At 42.3% G+C, this 14,824-nt stretch overlaps 2 protein-coding genes across 23 annotated transcripts in view; one reads left to right on the top strand and one right to left on the bottom strand.

The window, feature by feature from the left end:
- Positions 1-14,824, top strand: part of LOC128895083 (glutamate-gated chloride channel alpha) — a 116,307-nt gene that overhangs the window by 19,363 nt on the left and 82,120 nt on the right. The gene's annotated exons all lie outside the window — the stretch shown is intronic.
- The window catches only part of LOC128892400 (transmembrane protease serine 9-like), a 69,082-nt gene that overhangs the window by 4,747 nt on the left and 49,511 nt on the right, over positions 1-14,824 (bottom strand). Inside the window, exon 2 of the mRNA XM_054152789.1 lies at positions 482-1,206. Coding sequence (XP_054008764.1) covers positions 482-1,180 — 699 coding nt within the window. The 5' untranslated portion in view covers positions 1,181-1,206. The remainder of the gene's footprint in view (positions 1-481; positions 1,207-14,824) is intronic.

Genomic DNA, 14,824 nt, shown 5'->3' with positions numbered 1-14,824 from the left:
ATTTCTACAATTACAAAGGGTACGAATATTTATGAAACTGATTGTGTATAAATATACCGAGTTGAGGGCAGGTGAAAATTAAAGAAATCGATACTCTTTACTCGCTTATATTTAATATTATCATACATTTGTACGTTCTAATTTAAATTCTTTTCGTTATTCAGGAGCATGTCGCAAAGAGTGGACGTTACAGAATGTTGCTTATTCGTCATAGGATTACATGTTCGACTCGTACGTAACTGCTCTCTAGCGTTCGTCTTATATTTAACTTAATCGTTAGATTGCAGGGCGAGGATTAGGACAGGTCGAGTTGTCAAATTATTCTAGAAAATGTAACGTTTCTCGTGGTTGCATCGTTCTGCTTAATTCTCTTTTATTACGTCGGGTAAAGTTGCTAAATGGAATAAATAAAATAAATAAAAGATTTCCGGTCGTAAATTAGGAAGACACGTTTAACACGTTTCGGTTCGATCGTTTAGACTCCGCTGTTTTGTTTGATCCATTGACGGTAGTAAGACACGTCTGTGTAGACTCCCGGGTAGTTTGGTTTGCCGCATCCTTGTCCCCAGGAAACGATACCGACGAGTTTTCCGTTAACGACCAACGGACCACCGGAGTCACCCTGGCAGGAATCTTTGCCTCCCTTCGTGAAACCAGCGCAAATTTCTCCGACAGGAACGCCGCCATCGTGCTTGTAGGCAGCGACGCACGACTCCCTCGAGATCAACGGAACCGAGACCTTCTGAAGATTCCTCGGTGTTCCAGAATTCGTTCTGCCCCAACCGGTCACCAATCCGGATTTACCAACCAGAGACGCGGAACTTCCTTGGAACAATGGGACAGCCTTTTGGTTTCTGTTGAATTTAAACGCGTCCGAGTCCACCACGCGGAGAAGAGCGATGTCGTTTACAGGGGCACCGTTTTCGTTGCCGTAGTTCTTGTGTCTGATCACTTGCTGCACTCGATGCACCGTACCGGCGTTGACGTTGGTCGAGCCTGTACGAATCGTCAGCGAATTGGAAATGTCGACGCAATGACCAGCGGTCAACACCCAGTTCTTGGCGATTATGCTACCCCCGCAGAAGTGACGGTTAGACATCTGTAAGCTCACTTGGTACGGAGCTTTGTCGATGGTGGTTTCCTCTCCGCCCACGATACGCCCGTCCAATTCCTGCTCCATCCTACCCGTCGGGTTTACGGGATTACCTGAAAAACGGAAATTCATTTTTGACAACTCGGAGGCTCTGTTTCAACCCTTTGCGCACTCGAGAGGTGACTCTCAGTCACCGTTAGGTTTCACGCAGCAAATCTACGATAGGTACCTGATGTTTCTTTAGATTTCATTTCTTTGGAGAAAGAAAAGCAAAGAAAATATTACGTTCGGTAGCTTTAAACTCTTGTTCAAAATTTTCCATGATTTTACTAAAACGGAAAAAAAAAATTGAACGATCAACAAATTAACGTAGCTAATAATTAAACACGCGAGAGCTTTTCGAAAGCTACAAATCGATACATAAAGCGTATAAATTAATTTTAACGAGTTCTAAAAAATTGCACAAATCGAATCAACGTAAAAAACGCACGATCTTTTGGTTCACTCTAGAAATATGAAAATGGGGTTGTATCGTACAAGGGTCCGTCGCGTAATTTCTGTAAAATGTTCGCATCGTTCGCAGCCTTAATTGCATTAAAAACGAACCAAATTTCTGGACAGAACCAGGTTCTGCGTAGAAACAAACTTCGAAAGCGTTGAAATTTTTATTTAACTTAATTTCTCGTACCGCGTACGGTTATCTACGTGAAACTCCAACCGCGGGGATCTTTTCTAGATTGTCAACCCGTAGTTTAAAGACAAATACTCGGACTCGGGTTGCGTCAGACCTCGATAAAGCGGCCGGAATGTCGGAACAAGAAGTTGTATCGTTACAGTTTGAATAGCATTTCGTAGATTTTCGTAACTTAACTCTTCCAGAGTATTCCAAGGAGACAATGGAGCCGCCGCGAGAGTGGTAAAATTAGATGCCGAGTCTTCTATAGAGGAACCAGCATGATGCTAAGCACGTTACTGGCGAGCTACGTTTCGAGTAATTCGACTACGAAACACTGCCCACGAACTTTCCATACTAAACTAGATGGATTATAATTTTTATTTCGCGTTGTAGTGGTAAAGAATAGTATTGTAGAAAATTGAAAGAATCGTTCGCGAGAAATAAAGAAAAAAGTATCGGAGCTACGTAGCTCTGTCGATGCGGACCGTAACGTTTGCGAAACAAAAAAGCCGAAATCGGACACGGCAACCTTCTGGAAGCCATTGCTACGACGAGTATTACTCGCGAAAGCCTTAAATTTAAGGGGGCTAGTCGTAGTCAGGAAGAGGAAAAACGACATTTCTATGTGATTTCTTTTTAGTTATTAAATAATAATTTGCATAAGTAACAATTAAGTATGTTATAAAGCATGTTTTAAAGAACTGAAAAATATTTTTTGTTTTAAGAAACAAAGATAGACGATGATTTAAAAACATAGATTTGCGGTGAGCAAGATCTCTCTACACTGGTTTACCTAAAAACAACAGTAGATTTCGAAAATAGATTAGTCTAGCGGGTCCCTGAACGAAGGATTTTGGAAAAAATTCATTTAAAACAAAACGGCAAGATGGTACATTTGAAGTTGATTTTCAATGTTTTCACTGTAATTAAGCGATTCAATACAGGATAAGAAAAAAGTATACAAGAAAATAAAAAAATCCTTCGATCAGGGACCCGTTAGTCTAATATATTTTCTAAATCTACCTTTAGTTTTGTTTTCAAGTGCACCAGTTTGAAGAAATCTTACTCACCGCAAACCAAGTGGCCACCCACGCGATCCCCTGTTACGACGAAATGAATTAACCTTTTTTTAAAACAAAAATTCTTTTATAGTTCTTTGAGACATACTTTGTAATATATTTACACATTAATAAAAATGATTATTTAATACCTTAAAAAACACACACACACACACACACAAGAAACTGTCCGTTTCTACTTTCCTGACTGCGACTAACTCCTTAAAAAGGAAAAACGGCAGTCAATCGTTGCGATTACGAATGCGTTTCGCGCAGCGTGAAAAGAATGGAAAAAAAAACTTTGGAGAGTTTGAGAATTTTGCGAAATGTTAAGAGAGATGCATCGCTTAGCGAAAAAGATTTCCCCGTGGCCGCGAATCCCCGGAAGACCGCAGAATCGAAAGTTCGCTCGAATATTTAAGAACTTACCGGCCGCTAACGCCACGAGAGCGAGGATCGTGACGAACTTTTCCATTTCGAAAGTTTTATTCCTCCTCCTACGACTACACCGAGTGTTGTGATGCAAGGGCAATCCACGCCACCGTATTTATAGGAAAAAGTCTAAGAGGACCAACAGACAATTGCGTGACTTCGTAGCTAATCAGAAATCTGGTTTCTCTAATCGTTTGAGTGGCTTACTATCTCCGGCGCGGAGGAGGAGGTCGAGAGACACGTAGTAAATCTAAATTATCGAAGGCTTTTAATCTAGTTTTCGAGTGAGCTATCGATCAATCGTCGTTCAATTATTACGCGTATGTCACGAGCCGCGTCGAGAGCGTGTGTTACCTCGTGGTCCGTTCGAATCTCCTCCCTTAGTTTCGCTCGTTGGAGATGGTACCGTTCGTGTTAATCGTTACTCGAGTATTTCGTTCGCATTCGGATGAAACTACTGCGAATAAGCTTCGAATATTCGAAGCTAGTCCCGAGTTGAATGAATTTCTTTCGACCAAATGAAATGAAACATTTTTATTAGTTTCTTACGAAATATCTAACTTTAACGCGTTGACTGCCATGGATTCACATTGGAAATGTTTACGGAGGTAAAATTTTGTCACGGGACAATTAGAAACTGTAGAATCTAACATTTGTCGTATTACTCATTTTTCTATTCTCATCAAAAATTTACGAATTCTATCCAGATTAGTTTTCGTCAACACTTAGCCCTTGCAATCATTTGTTGCAAGTTCCTTGGCGAAAAGCTCCGTCTCCCGTATGTGGGTGACGCGGCGTTCAACGTGTTAACGACCCTTGATACATATCGAAGAACTCCCTGAACTCGTTCTGCACCATAGAGATGAAATAAAGCGAAACTTGAGATTCTTTGAAGCATTGAGACCGTTCCATTAGATTTCATATTTCTAGGCAGGAATTTTATTTCCGCATACTGATTATATAATTTGTACGTAAAAATAATAATAATAATAAATTTCTCATAGCTTGAATAAATTTGATTGAATAATATAATTTTTATCGTTATTTATGACATCTTGTCAGCGTGATTGCAATTTGTATATCATTTTTTACGAATATGCGCATACTCGTTGAAACTTGTTGTACCGGTAATGGACAGAACTTTCCGGTAGACCTAATATGATACCTCAAAAAAGTTAACAATAATAATTACAATTGATGTGAGCGTTCTAAATACCTTTCGTACAAAGTTAAACTATGTTTTACAGAACAGAAGCAAGTGTCCAGATATTTTTGAACGGTAGTGTACGGTGAGTGTAGAAAGTATTCGTACACCGATCAATTTCCAAAAAAAGCTATGTAAAATTGTAATTTATTAACTTATTTTTGATAAACAATGACATCCTACATTTTCTCCGAAATCTCTAGAATAGATAGATTAAAAAAAAAAAAGAAAAAGAATAGCTATTTATGCAAGTTGCGAAATTAACAAGAAAAAAACAACTAATTGATAGAAAAGTCGAAGCAATAAGTATTCGCACAACTGTTTAAAAGTACTTTACTGGAAATTTGATGTTTTCTAATTCGTATGGAATTAAATAAACTAACGAGAATATGTAAAATATCATTGATTATAAAAAAAAAGATGTTAAGAAACTACAATTTCGTAGAAGAGTTTTTTGAGAAATTGATCGGTGTACGAACACATTCTACATCCACTGTATGTGTCTGAACATCCGTGAAAGAGTTAATTTCACTTTTATTATTTTTCCGTTGGATTCGAATACCAATAATTAGCCTTGGAAGTCTTAGAAACGATCGAAATATTTTGCTTATCGTTGAATCAAAATCGATTATCTTTCGTACTGGAAGCAATTCGTGTCGAGTGGAACGGTGTATCGAATACGTGACAATACGGCCGACTATCCGTATTTATTTTGATTTAGATAATCGTAATTGTCTGTATATACGCGAGAGCGCAGCGCGACCGATAATGATCGTTGGCGATTTTCTTTCAATTTTTACGAAAACTGAGACTCGTTGAAGGTCGAGGGTAGCCGTGATTGGCACGTGAAACTTTAGAGGTCACTCCTGCATGCCAACTACTTATTTTTTTTATCGTTGTTACTGACCCATATCGATAAAAATAAAATAACGTACACGCTCGACGGTTGAAACGCGACGGAAGTCGGTAGTCGCAGTCCATCGGTGTGGTTTTCGTTCCATTTTTCGTGTAAAATGTGTATTAATGCGCGACTAGGGCCTTTGGGAGCAACGTGAACGTCGCGTCCAAAGTTTTTCGAACCGAGGCAAATAATGATTAGTAGGACAATAAGGGAGAATGGTTCCAGGCGGTGAGTTAGACGACATCGCCGGAAATATCGCCGGCCAAGGGGAATATCCCACGGGAATCGTTCCTCGAGTAACCTAGTTTGTCCGAGCCATCCTCTCTCCGTCCTTCGTCTCTCTAAGTGAAAATATAAACGCGACGACCGCTGCTCGCGCACTTCCAGATTCGTCTTTTCGCGCAAGTGTCGTACAATGCCAAGAAAAATACGTAACACCGTTCACAGAGTGCATTATCTCCTCGCGTTAATACGAACTTCCGTAAGCAATCGAAGAACGGACGCGTATTATAAGAGAGGTTCGCACGTTCCTTACCCTTTACTCGACCGCTTTCTTTAGCATCCTGCGTGGAATCGAGTCGAATCGAATCGAGAGTTCCGAGCCACGGGCTGCGTCGCATCATAATAACTCACGGGTATAACTTTTTCGCGATGGATCTTGGCCAAATCGCGAGCACGGGCAATAACTCCGAGATAAAAAGCACATAAGCTCGTTCTGTACTTTGGCGCGGGAAAACGGGCGCGAGCAGGAACGTGAAAGGTATAGAAATGAAAGGAATTAAAGCTTTCTGTGTAAATGTAGAGGCATAGAGACGTTGTATAACAAGAATAGTTCTGCTAGCTATGTATGTGAACCTGGCACTCGACTTTCGAGAAAGTAACTTCTTTTTTACGGAAAATTGTTGCATCTCGTTTGTAGTTCATTGCAGTAACAACAGTTTCGTTTACAGTTTCGTAATTTGATAAATAAAAAAAAGTTGATAAAATTGGAATATCACAAATCTGTTCTTTCCATGTGATTCAGAATCGTTTGTAGTTGTTTGTAGTTGTAACGTGAGAGGTGACTTTGTCGATTTTCAAGATTTTTAAAATCCGCTTTTTCCATGTGATTCAGCATCGTTTATACCGATATTGCTTCCGTTTGTAGTAGAATAGTTTAAAAGTTAGAGGTGATTGTTTATATCAGCTTGATCGTGCGCTACAAACAACTACAAACGATTCTGAATCGCATGGGGAAACACGGATTCGAGATATCTTAACGTCGGGTCATTTTTTCAATTTTTTTCTATTTATCAAATGACGGAGCTACAAACGAAATTATTGTTAGTACAATCAACTACGAATGAAATACTATCATTTTCCGTAGAACGAAGTAAATTTTTTGAAAGTCGGGTGTCAGGTTCGCAAAGCTCTGCGTGCTAACTTCCGAAACGACGAACCGCGCGACTGTCGAAACCGGTTGTTTCTATCGAGAAAGTTTGCCTCGAGAAAAAGAGTCAACAACTCGCGCTCTTTCACGGATAGTAGAGAAATCGGGAGACAGAGGAAGTAGCTATTTAAGCAGTTTGTCTAGTCCCGACGAAGACATCGTTTTCTTTTCGTAGTTTCTTAAAGTCCGAAGACTCGTAAACGTTATCGTAAAGTATCGCGGCGAAGTTGCGAGACTTCCGACGATAGAAAAAGAAAAGGGAGCGTAAGCCCATTGATCGATCAAGGAACAGGCTACTTTACGCGAGCGGACGCGTATCTAAAGACCTGCCAAGAAAAGTTTCGAAATTCTCTCGACGCGGCGTGACTTGGAATCGCTCGAGAGCTGGTTGGACGCGATTCTCGCAAAATATTATGCAAATGACCCGCGAACTCCCGGGCAGGTGGGACGAACGACTCGTCGAACGATTAAGAGGCTCGAGCCGTTGGGTAAAACGGGAAAGGAAGGAGCGAAATTGTCGTCGGGATCGACGGGATGAATGCGTCGACACGCGAGCACGGGATCCGGGCGTTCCGCGAAATGGAAATTATCGGGGTTTAAGCGCATCGCGAGAGCATCGCGTGTCATCGAATGGACGATGCGGAATCACGAGGGTTTCCTAAGCTGAGAATTGGACGAAAGCTCGCAGAAGCTCGTCGTCGAGCCGCTCTCGCTGCTCTTTCAACGGACGGAATTTTAAGCAATCCAGTAAACGGACGATTTGTCCAATTTCTTTAGAGAGAGAGAGAGACCGTGCAATCCTCTTAACTCTAGTTCACGATGATTGTCGAGATGCAGAAAAACACTTAGTGGCTCATTTTGTGGAAGCTCGTAAATAGAATGCGAATTTTATGCATTCAGGACGTGAAAAATATAATAAACGCATGCTAAACGTAACTGAAAGGTATCTCCACTTGTGCAAAATGAAATAACAATGCTATTATATTTATTTTAGAATATATTCAACGTTTTCTTTTTATATTGTTGTACGTTATAAATGCATAAAATCTAGCAGTCCACTGATAAATAATTAAGAGTTCTGGCTTTATTTTCAATAGCTCCGTAGTTCCGATAAAACCAAAAGAGTTCTCGGATGGTTCCGAGCATGTCAAAGAAAGTTTTGAAGAGCTTCATCCGATTTTCCAAAATATCCAGTGTATTTTCGCTTGGATGAAAAGGAAAAAATAGGAGCAGAAACGATGACGCTTCTTTGCTTTGTTTACGCGCTCGACGACGTAATCTTCGTCCCAAAGACGGAAACGGAACCGGTATTTCCTACCGGATCCAGGAAACTCGTTGCCCCGAAAATTTTTCACGTGAAACGACGTTGCTCGACGAACAGCGAAGATGAAATTCCGAAGGAACAATACGTCCGAGCATCTTTCAGCTGGCAGTCCCGACCCGCAATTCTCTTCTCGCGATGGTAGTCGACTCCGGGACCTCTCGGACACCGAGGACGACGGATAGTTTACTTTCTGCTGGCTCTGACAACCGTTTAGACTCTGAAATTTAGAGAGTTTTTAGGCTTCTGGTGTCGCGCGCAAAAATGTTCCTCTCCGATGAAGAACGGCGAACGCGGTAGCTTACTCAGCAGAGGGATGATATCGCATCCCATGCTTTCGTACAGAATTGTTAACTACGTATGCCAGCCCTGTCGCGTTCGATCTGTCTTTACGTAACCTTTAGAAATCCACACAGACTTCGCTTCTCTTGCTCGCTGTGTTTGGCATGAACGCTAATACAGTTCGTTCCCATGCATTCGGTCCTCATCGCCATACTCTTTCCAACCTACCGTCTAGTTAAACTCTATATTCTAGTTGATCCCGTCTCGAATAACCAAACTGAAACATACTTAATCACCGTGGCGTTGACTCTAATCATCGCTGCCGACGTACCAAAAACGAGTTGAATCGAAATTTAATTCTCGTTGTTCGTTCCTCGTTTAATCCTAAAATCGGCAGGGCTGCGCGCGCGTATGCCTAGTTCGTGACTCGTCTGGAATTAGTCGAGCGATCTCGCAAATTAGACTCGCGATTCCCCTGCGGACGCGTGACAAGCCTGTCAAACGAAGATCGCGATGTTCGTTACGGACACGACCAGCGTTTCGTATACCCTCGTGAATATCTACCGGGTTTGTTCCAACAGAATTGGAACCACATCCTAATAAATGTGAAAACGGACGGTGAAATATCGCCGGAAGTAATTGCTTTCGGACTTTACACGGCGAGCTAAAAAAACTACGTGACAAAAACAAAAAAATTGAAAACTCGAATTGCAACAGAGAGCGTGTACTCTGGAAAGTCGAACAACGTCGCGCTGTTTTTGTTCGTGATTGCGTCGCAGCGTACCTCGATTACTAGAATTTTCCAGAGTAGAAAAATTGGTCGCAGCTCGAGAACGAAGTCGAATATGGCGAGTGTTTCTATGAACTTTGTCGATCAGTTTCGTGCCCGCACTTTTGTGTCGCTGTACAAGCTCCGTGCTCAGTCGCGGCGAAATGAAATTCCATCGATGTTTTCGCGACGAAAGAATTTCTCTTGGTCGTCGTCTATGAGAGCTAGGTACGTGCGTCGGTTGAGGTAAATATTTGAATTAAACTTGAGCCATACCGTTGCGTCTCTCGCGCATTGGTCGTCGTAAACCAGTGAGTTGGGTCGTCGGCTATTCAGGATTACGTGTACTCGGGATTCCTTGGAGCGGGTGATTCGGTTAAAAATAAGCCGGCTGACATTCCCTGGAAGAGTGTATCGCGACGTTCAACCGAGTACTCGGATGGTCGCGTTTTTAAGACCAAAACGGTGCGTAATTAGGGCAAGAGCTACCTCCCCGTCGAAAATGTGAAACATTTCGTTCGGAGAGCACCGGAGATAATATAATAGTCGAGATTTAATTCGCAACTTTTCAGACCAGCCCCTTGTTCTACGAGATACGCTTCGAAAAGAGTAAGGCAAGGTCCGTCGAGTTAGCTTTAACATGTGGGTCGCTACGGGTACTCGTACGCGGCCGAATAACATGTACAAGCGAGTACGAGTTGGTTCGTTATGAAAAAATAAAAACAAAATATGGAATAAAGTTTTTTCATTGAAAGCTTTGTTTTCGAGAAAATCGAGTTCGAAAATCCTATTCGTACGTATTGTCGCGCGGCGACAAAATCGCTCGTAGCTGAGCCGCGGGAAGAGTAGGGACAAGGTATAGGTTCTATTCGCGCTAACTTCTCTCAAGATACTTTTGTAGTATCCGCGTCTCCCATATCCAACAATAAGGAGTCAAATAAGAACACGAAACGTAGGGTGTACGGGATTGGTCGCGTAGGTCAAGCGGTCGACTGTGGATTCGCAAATCGTGGGTTCGAATCCCCGTCCCTTATTTTTCGTTTAGACTCTTACACTTTTGTCGATTGGATTTAATGGAGTCCGTCAATCGGTCGAACAAGGATAATACACGTCTTGAACGTCGATAGAAAAGCATCTGGAGAAGTTAGCGCGAATAGAAAACCTACACCTTGCCCCCACTCCCGCCGTGAACTCGTCTACGAGCGATTTTGTGGTCCCGCGACATTAGCTCGAGCCATTCCATTTGATTAGAAAGCTATTAGAAAGGTTACCAGTCGCGTAACTCGGATCGATTAGAAATCATCTCCCGCGAGCCAACGCCTTATTTTATTCGAAGAATAAAATTTGTTTAGAATTTGTTTTGGACATGTAACCAGTGTCCATACTGTGGACGGATCGTGACGTACGGTACTGCTGGACGAAACGAACGGGAAAGTTCGTATCGGTTTTAAAACTCGTTTAGTTAGGTTTGTACCGTAGGTAGGGGCGTATACAATTCTAGAAACAATGGCGGGAGGGTAAAGTACGGATTTTCTCGGCAGTCGGAGTCGTTTGCGAGGAAAGTTTTATCAGGGAGCTGTCAGTGGCTGGCTGGCTGGCGACGAGTCTCCCTACTCGGCTGGATTTCCGGTCTATCAAAGACAGAATTGCATGTCGCTTCCGCTTGTCGAACGTGCCGGTATCGAGAACCGGGGAGTCTAAAATTTTCGTTCGAATGAAACGCGATTCGCCGTGCCGCGTACCGTTGCAAAGGGACACGACTGTTTGAAAGAAAGGATCGACTGCGTTGATACGTTGCATAGGCGCGCATGTAACCGAGTTCCGGTTTCGATTGGGTACCGTTCGCGTTTCAATTCGTACGTGATCGTTACAGGAGACCGGAGAAGGAAACTCTCGACGACCGTCTCTCGTTTGTTTTCGCGAAATCGCTGATAGAATATTTCTACCGCGTCATTTTTTGATTTCGAGATGTTCGACTCGGGTTGACCCAAAACGGAAAGCAAGGGGCGAGAACGGGGTTGATTCTCTGTCTACCCCCGTGACGTCATGGAGCGAGAAAGCAAAAGAGCGGCAGAGGGAGGAGCTCGCTGCGTAGAACGGTATCGAGGACTGACCGACCCCATTTACCACCGCTTTTAGTTCCCACTTTGGCCCAAGAATATTAGCTTCCATGTATCTTTCTAAAGGATACTGAGAAATACTCGAAAGCTATTAGGTTTGAAACGCTTGTAGCGCAAAAAAGAATTGCACCCATTTCGCTCTTCCTTCCAGCTCTTTATCTCGAGAGATTTGTTAAATTTCATCGTGCTTAGTCCTAGCTTTCGCGAACCGAGACTTTTACGTCTGACCCGATACGGGTCACGTTTACTTCCAGGACCGATCCTTCTTTCTCTCTACCGAGATACAACGATGCAGAGACATTCTACCTCGAGTTTTTAATGCGACAAAGCGCGGGTGTGCGAAGCTATGCGTTAGCCGACGTTAATTTCATTATTTCCAGTTTTTACGACGAGAGGCAAATACTCGCGTTCATTATTCGAGTGCTTCGGAACTCTGCGTTTCGAAGTTTCTGGAGTCACTCCGAAGATTCGATAATCCTGTAACAGAATTGATGAAACTTGTAAACGTGTCAGCTTGTTAAAGATCTCCTCTATTTTTGGAAGAATAATTTTTGGAAGATTTGAATACAAGACGGTGTTCCACTCGTTGCACCGTCAGAAGCGGTGCGGGTAGTCGTCTCCGACCGGCCTCGTTATCTATTTCACGACCACTCGGAGGTTGTTGAAGGCATCGTCGGCTCGCGTAAATAATTTCCGAGCGGTGGTGGAATTTAAAATTTAGATGCAAAGTCGTTACCCATTATTCCGTTTAATTACCGATGCCGGTACGTGTATCTGTGCCAAGAGACTTATCGGGATCGACGCGTATCCGTGTGTCGGTCGGGTTATTTCGGGTTCGTGCGAAGGACGCGGGGCTAGATGGTGAAAATATTGTCGTCGAGGTCAAGGCCGTCGATTCAATGTGCATTCGGATCGTTTACAATAACGTTTAATAATATACCGAGCCCAGTCTCCGCCTCCTCTTTTAGGTAACTTTTAGTAAATTTTTGGCGCGAAGGGTTCGTTCGTAGGAATCAATCTTGGCGGGTTCCTATTTTTAAAAAAAATTTGAATCGACTGTACGTCGATTAGAAAGAGTACTTCGAGCAGAGTCTGTGTACAGTATTGTCTCGAAATAAGCAACTCGCTATCCCCACCTTTTTGTTGGATGTCGCTCGCCGAGTGAGAGATCCGAAAGGAAGCAAGAGTGGAAGCAGTTCGCTCCGTGAAAGCGAGAAGCCGAACAGATTAGTGGAAAGACCACGAAACAGTTGTAACGTTTTTTCTTTCGCTGGCGTGTATATTCTCCGAAACGATACCATTATGCCGATCGTGCACGAGCGCAACTGATCAGTTCCAAACCACTCTGAAACTAGTTGCACGCGACCGTAGATCTAGGTAAAACAAAGATAGTGGAGTAGGTAAAACAAATAGTGCAAACGGTTTCCAACATTAATTTCAAATGCGTTTGGCCTTAGTTGTATGCAGTTTGTCGCTACACCGAACCCCCTGTTTTATCCACGGGTTCCCCCTCGTCTCGTTCGAGAACAAAGTCAAGCCGAATACCATACGTCCCTCGCAATAAGCAACTCGCCGGTTCCGACCGAGTTGCTTGTTTCGAGACAATACCGTATCCGTCGTTTCACTTTTGCGAACAATAGAATGAAGAGAGTCCGGAGGCGCGGCGACCGTTGATCGCGAGGTTGAAAAAAGATTGATGTTGTTTCGCAGTACGATGGAACGATTTCATCGAAACGCGAACAAAGATTTATCGACTGATGGAGCGCTCGTCGCGGCGGATTGCAATTTTCGCGCTGCCGTAACTCCCCGTCGTTTCTCGTCGTTCGAGAGACCCTCGTCGCGACAAATGGAAAAATTTCCGGTTCGACGATTATTACAGGTCGAACCGATTTAAATATATAACACTCCTCCCCGTTCACCTTCCGTCACCTGGCGAGAATCGAACGCAGTCGAAACTTCTCCCAGCATAGTAATTTATGCAGTTTTATTCGAAAGTTTATCTTCCCTCGGATCGATGCTCCGCGGACAAAAGCGGATTACATTCGCGATTATAATCGGGATTGCGACTCGTTCGCCTATGAGAATAACCTGCCTCTGATTGGTATTTAACATTAATTGGATCCCGGTTGAAATGAATGTCAAGAATGACCCAACCGTATGATAAACCGATTTTGTCGCTGAATGGATGGCAGGTGCTTTAAATCTTGTATCGTTTATTCGCAATTTTTTTTAGGGTTATCGAGGATATTGATAAGAGTTACGTACAGCATAATGGTGCCCTAACTTCTCGAGGGACCCCTCGACGAAGGAAAATTCTTAATGCATTTCATACAGTACAATTAAATTATTATTTATAAGTAGGTACATTCTTCAATTTAATCTTTTTACAAGTATTACAGCAATACGCACAAATCTCGTACGATTGCTTATCGTTTTTATTGCATCTTTGGTTACCATCGGTAATGTATTATCGGATAGCTATTTATTGGACCGTGGATGCAGCTTTAAATTAAGCTGCTCTGCATGGTTCAATAAATACTCATCTAATAATAATATTTACCTGCTAATCTTGAACGTCCACAAAGAATTACACATAAATTGTACACCATATACGATCGTGACTAGACTCCGGATCTTTATGCAAAATAAAAACGTGCCTAGAAAAATTGAACCTAAATAGGAATTTATTTTATTCCGTAAATATTATAACACCAACCTTACTTTCAATCTTTTTTGTATTCCTGTATATTATTTGCATTTTCTAGTTTCTTGCACATTCAAATTTCCTATAAATGCATAAAGATCCGCAGTCTAGTCATGACGTATATATGTACATAAATACACATGGTATTACACGGTATATACAACGACATAAACGTTACATATCGCGTTATATAGTCCGTCTTCTATTTACCTCGAACGTGCAATGTTTACATATCTCTGGTTTAGACAGACAAATACAAATCGTTTACGTTTTTGTCAGGCCGATCGCACACGGCCGCAACTGATCAGTTTCAAACCATTCTGAACTAGTTGCATGCGACCGTGGAGATCTAGGTAAAACAAAGATAGTGAAGTATTAAGTTGTCCGAAAAGTTTCTCTCGCTTTATTAATGCACAATACATGCGCAATATTTTATGTTTTACGTTACGTTACTGAATTGTGCACTATTCATTTTGCTCCATCACTGTTACAACATGAATACCTATGAAATTAGATTGCCTATTTATATAACACACGACCGTATAAAATAATTGAGTGCAACTCGCGAAAGAAACTTTCGGGACAAGCTTAATAAGTAAAACAAAGAGCGCAAACGGTTTGCAACACTAATTTCAAATCGGTTGCGCCCGTGTGCGTTCGACCTTCTAGAAGCACTTCGTTTTTCTATTAGTCTATTACATTTACCATCGTATTTCTATTCGAAATTGTGGTTATTCGTGTGTTTTTGTAATTCGAAGAGCCCTTAGTCGCGCATTGTGCCAGGTCGTGTACGCGTCGAGGCACGCGGCTCGCTAGGGCTTCAACCCTGCCCTCG

This window comes from Hylaeus anthracinus, unplaced genomic scaffold, assembly GCF_026225885.1.
Source record: "Hylaeus anthracinus isolate JK02 unplaced genomic scaffold, UHH_iyHylAnth1.0_haploid 0, whole genome shotgun sequence".
Lineage (NCBI taxonomy): Eukaryota > Metazoa > Arthropoda > Insecta > Hymenoptera > Colletidae > Hylaeus > Hylaeus anthracinus.
This window is presented reverse-complemented; position numbering and strand designations above follow the sequence as displayed.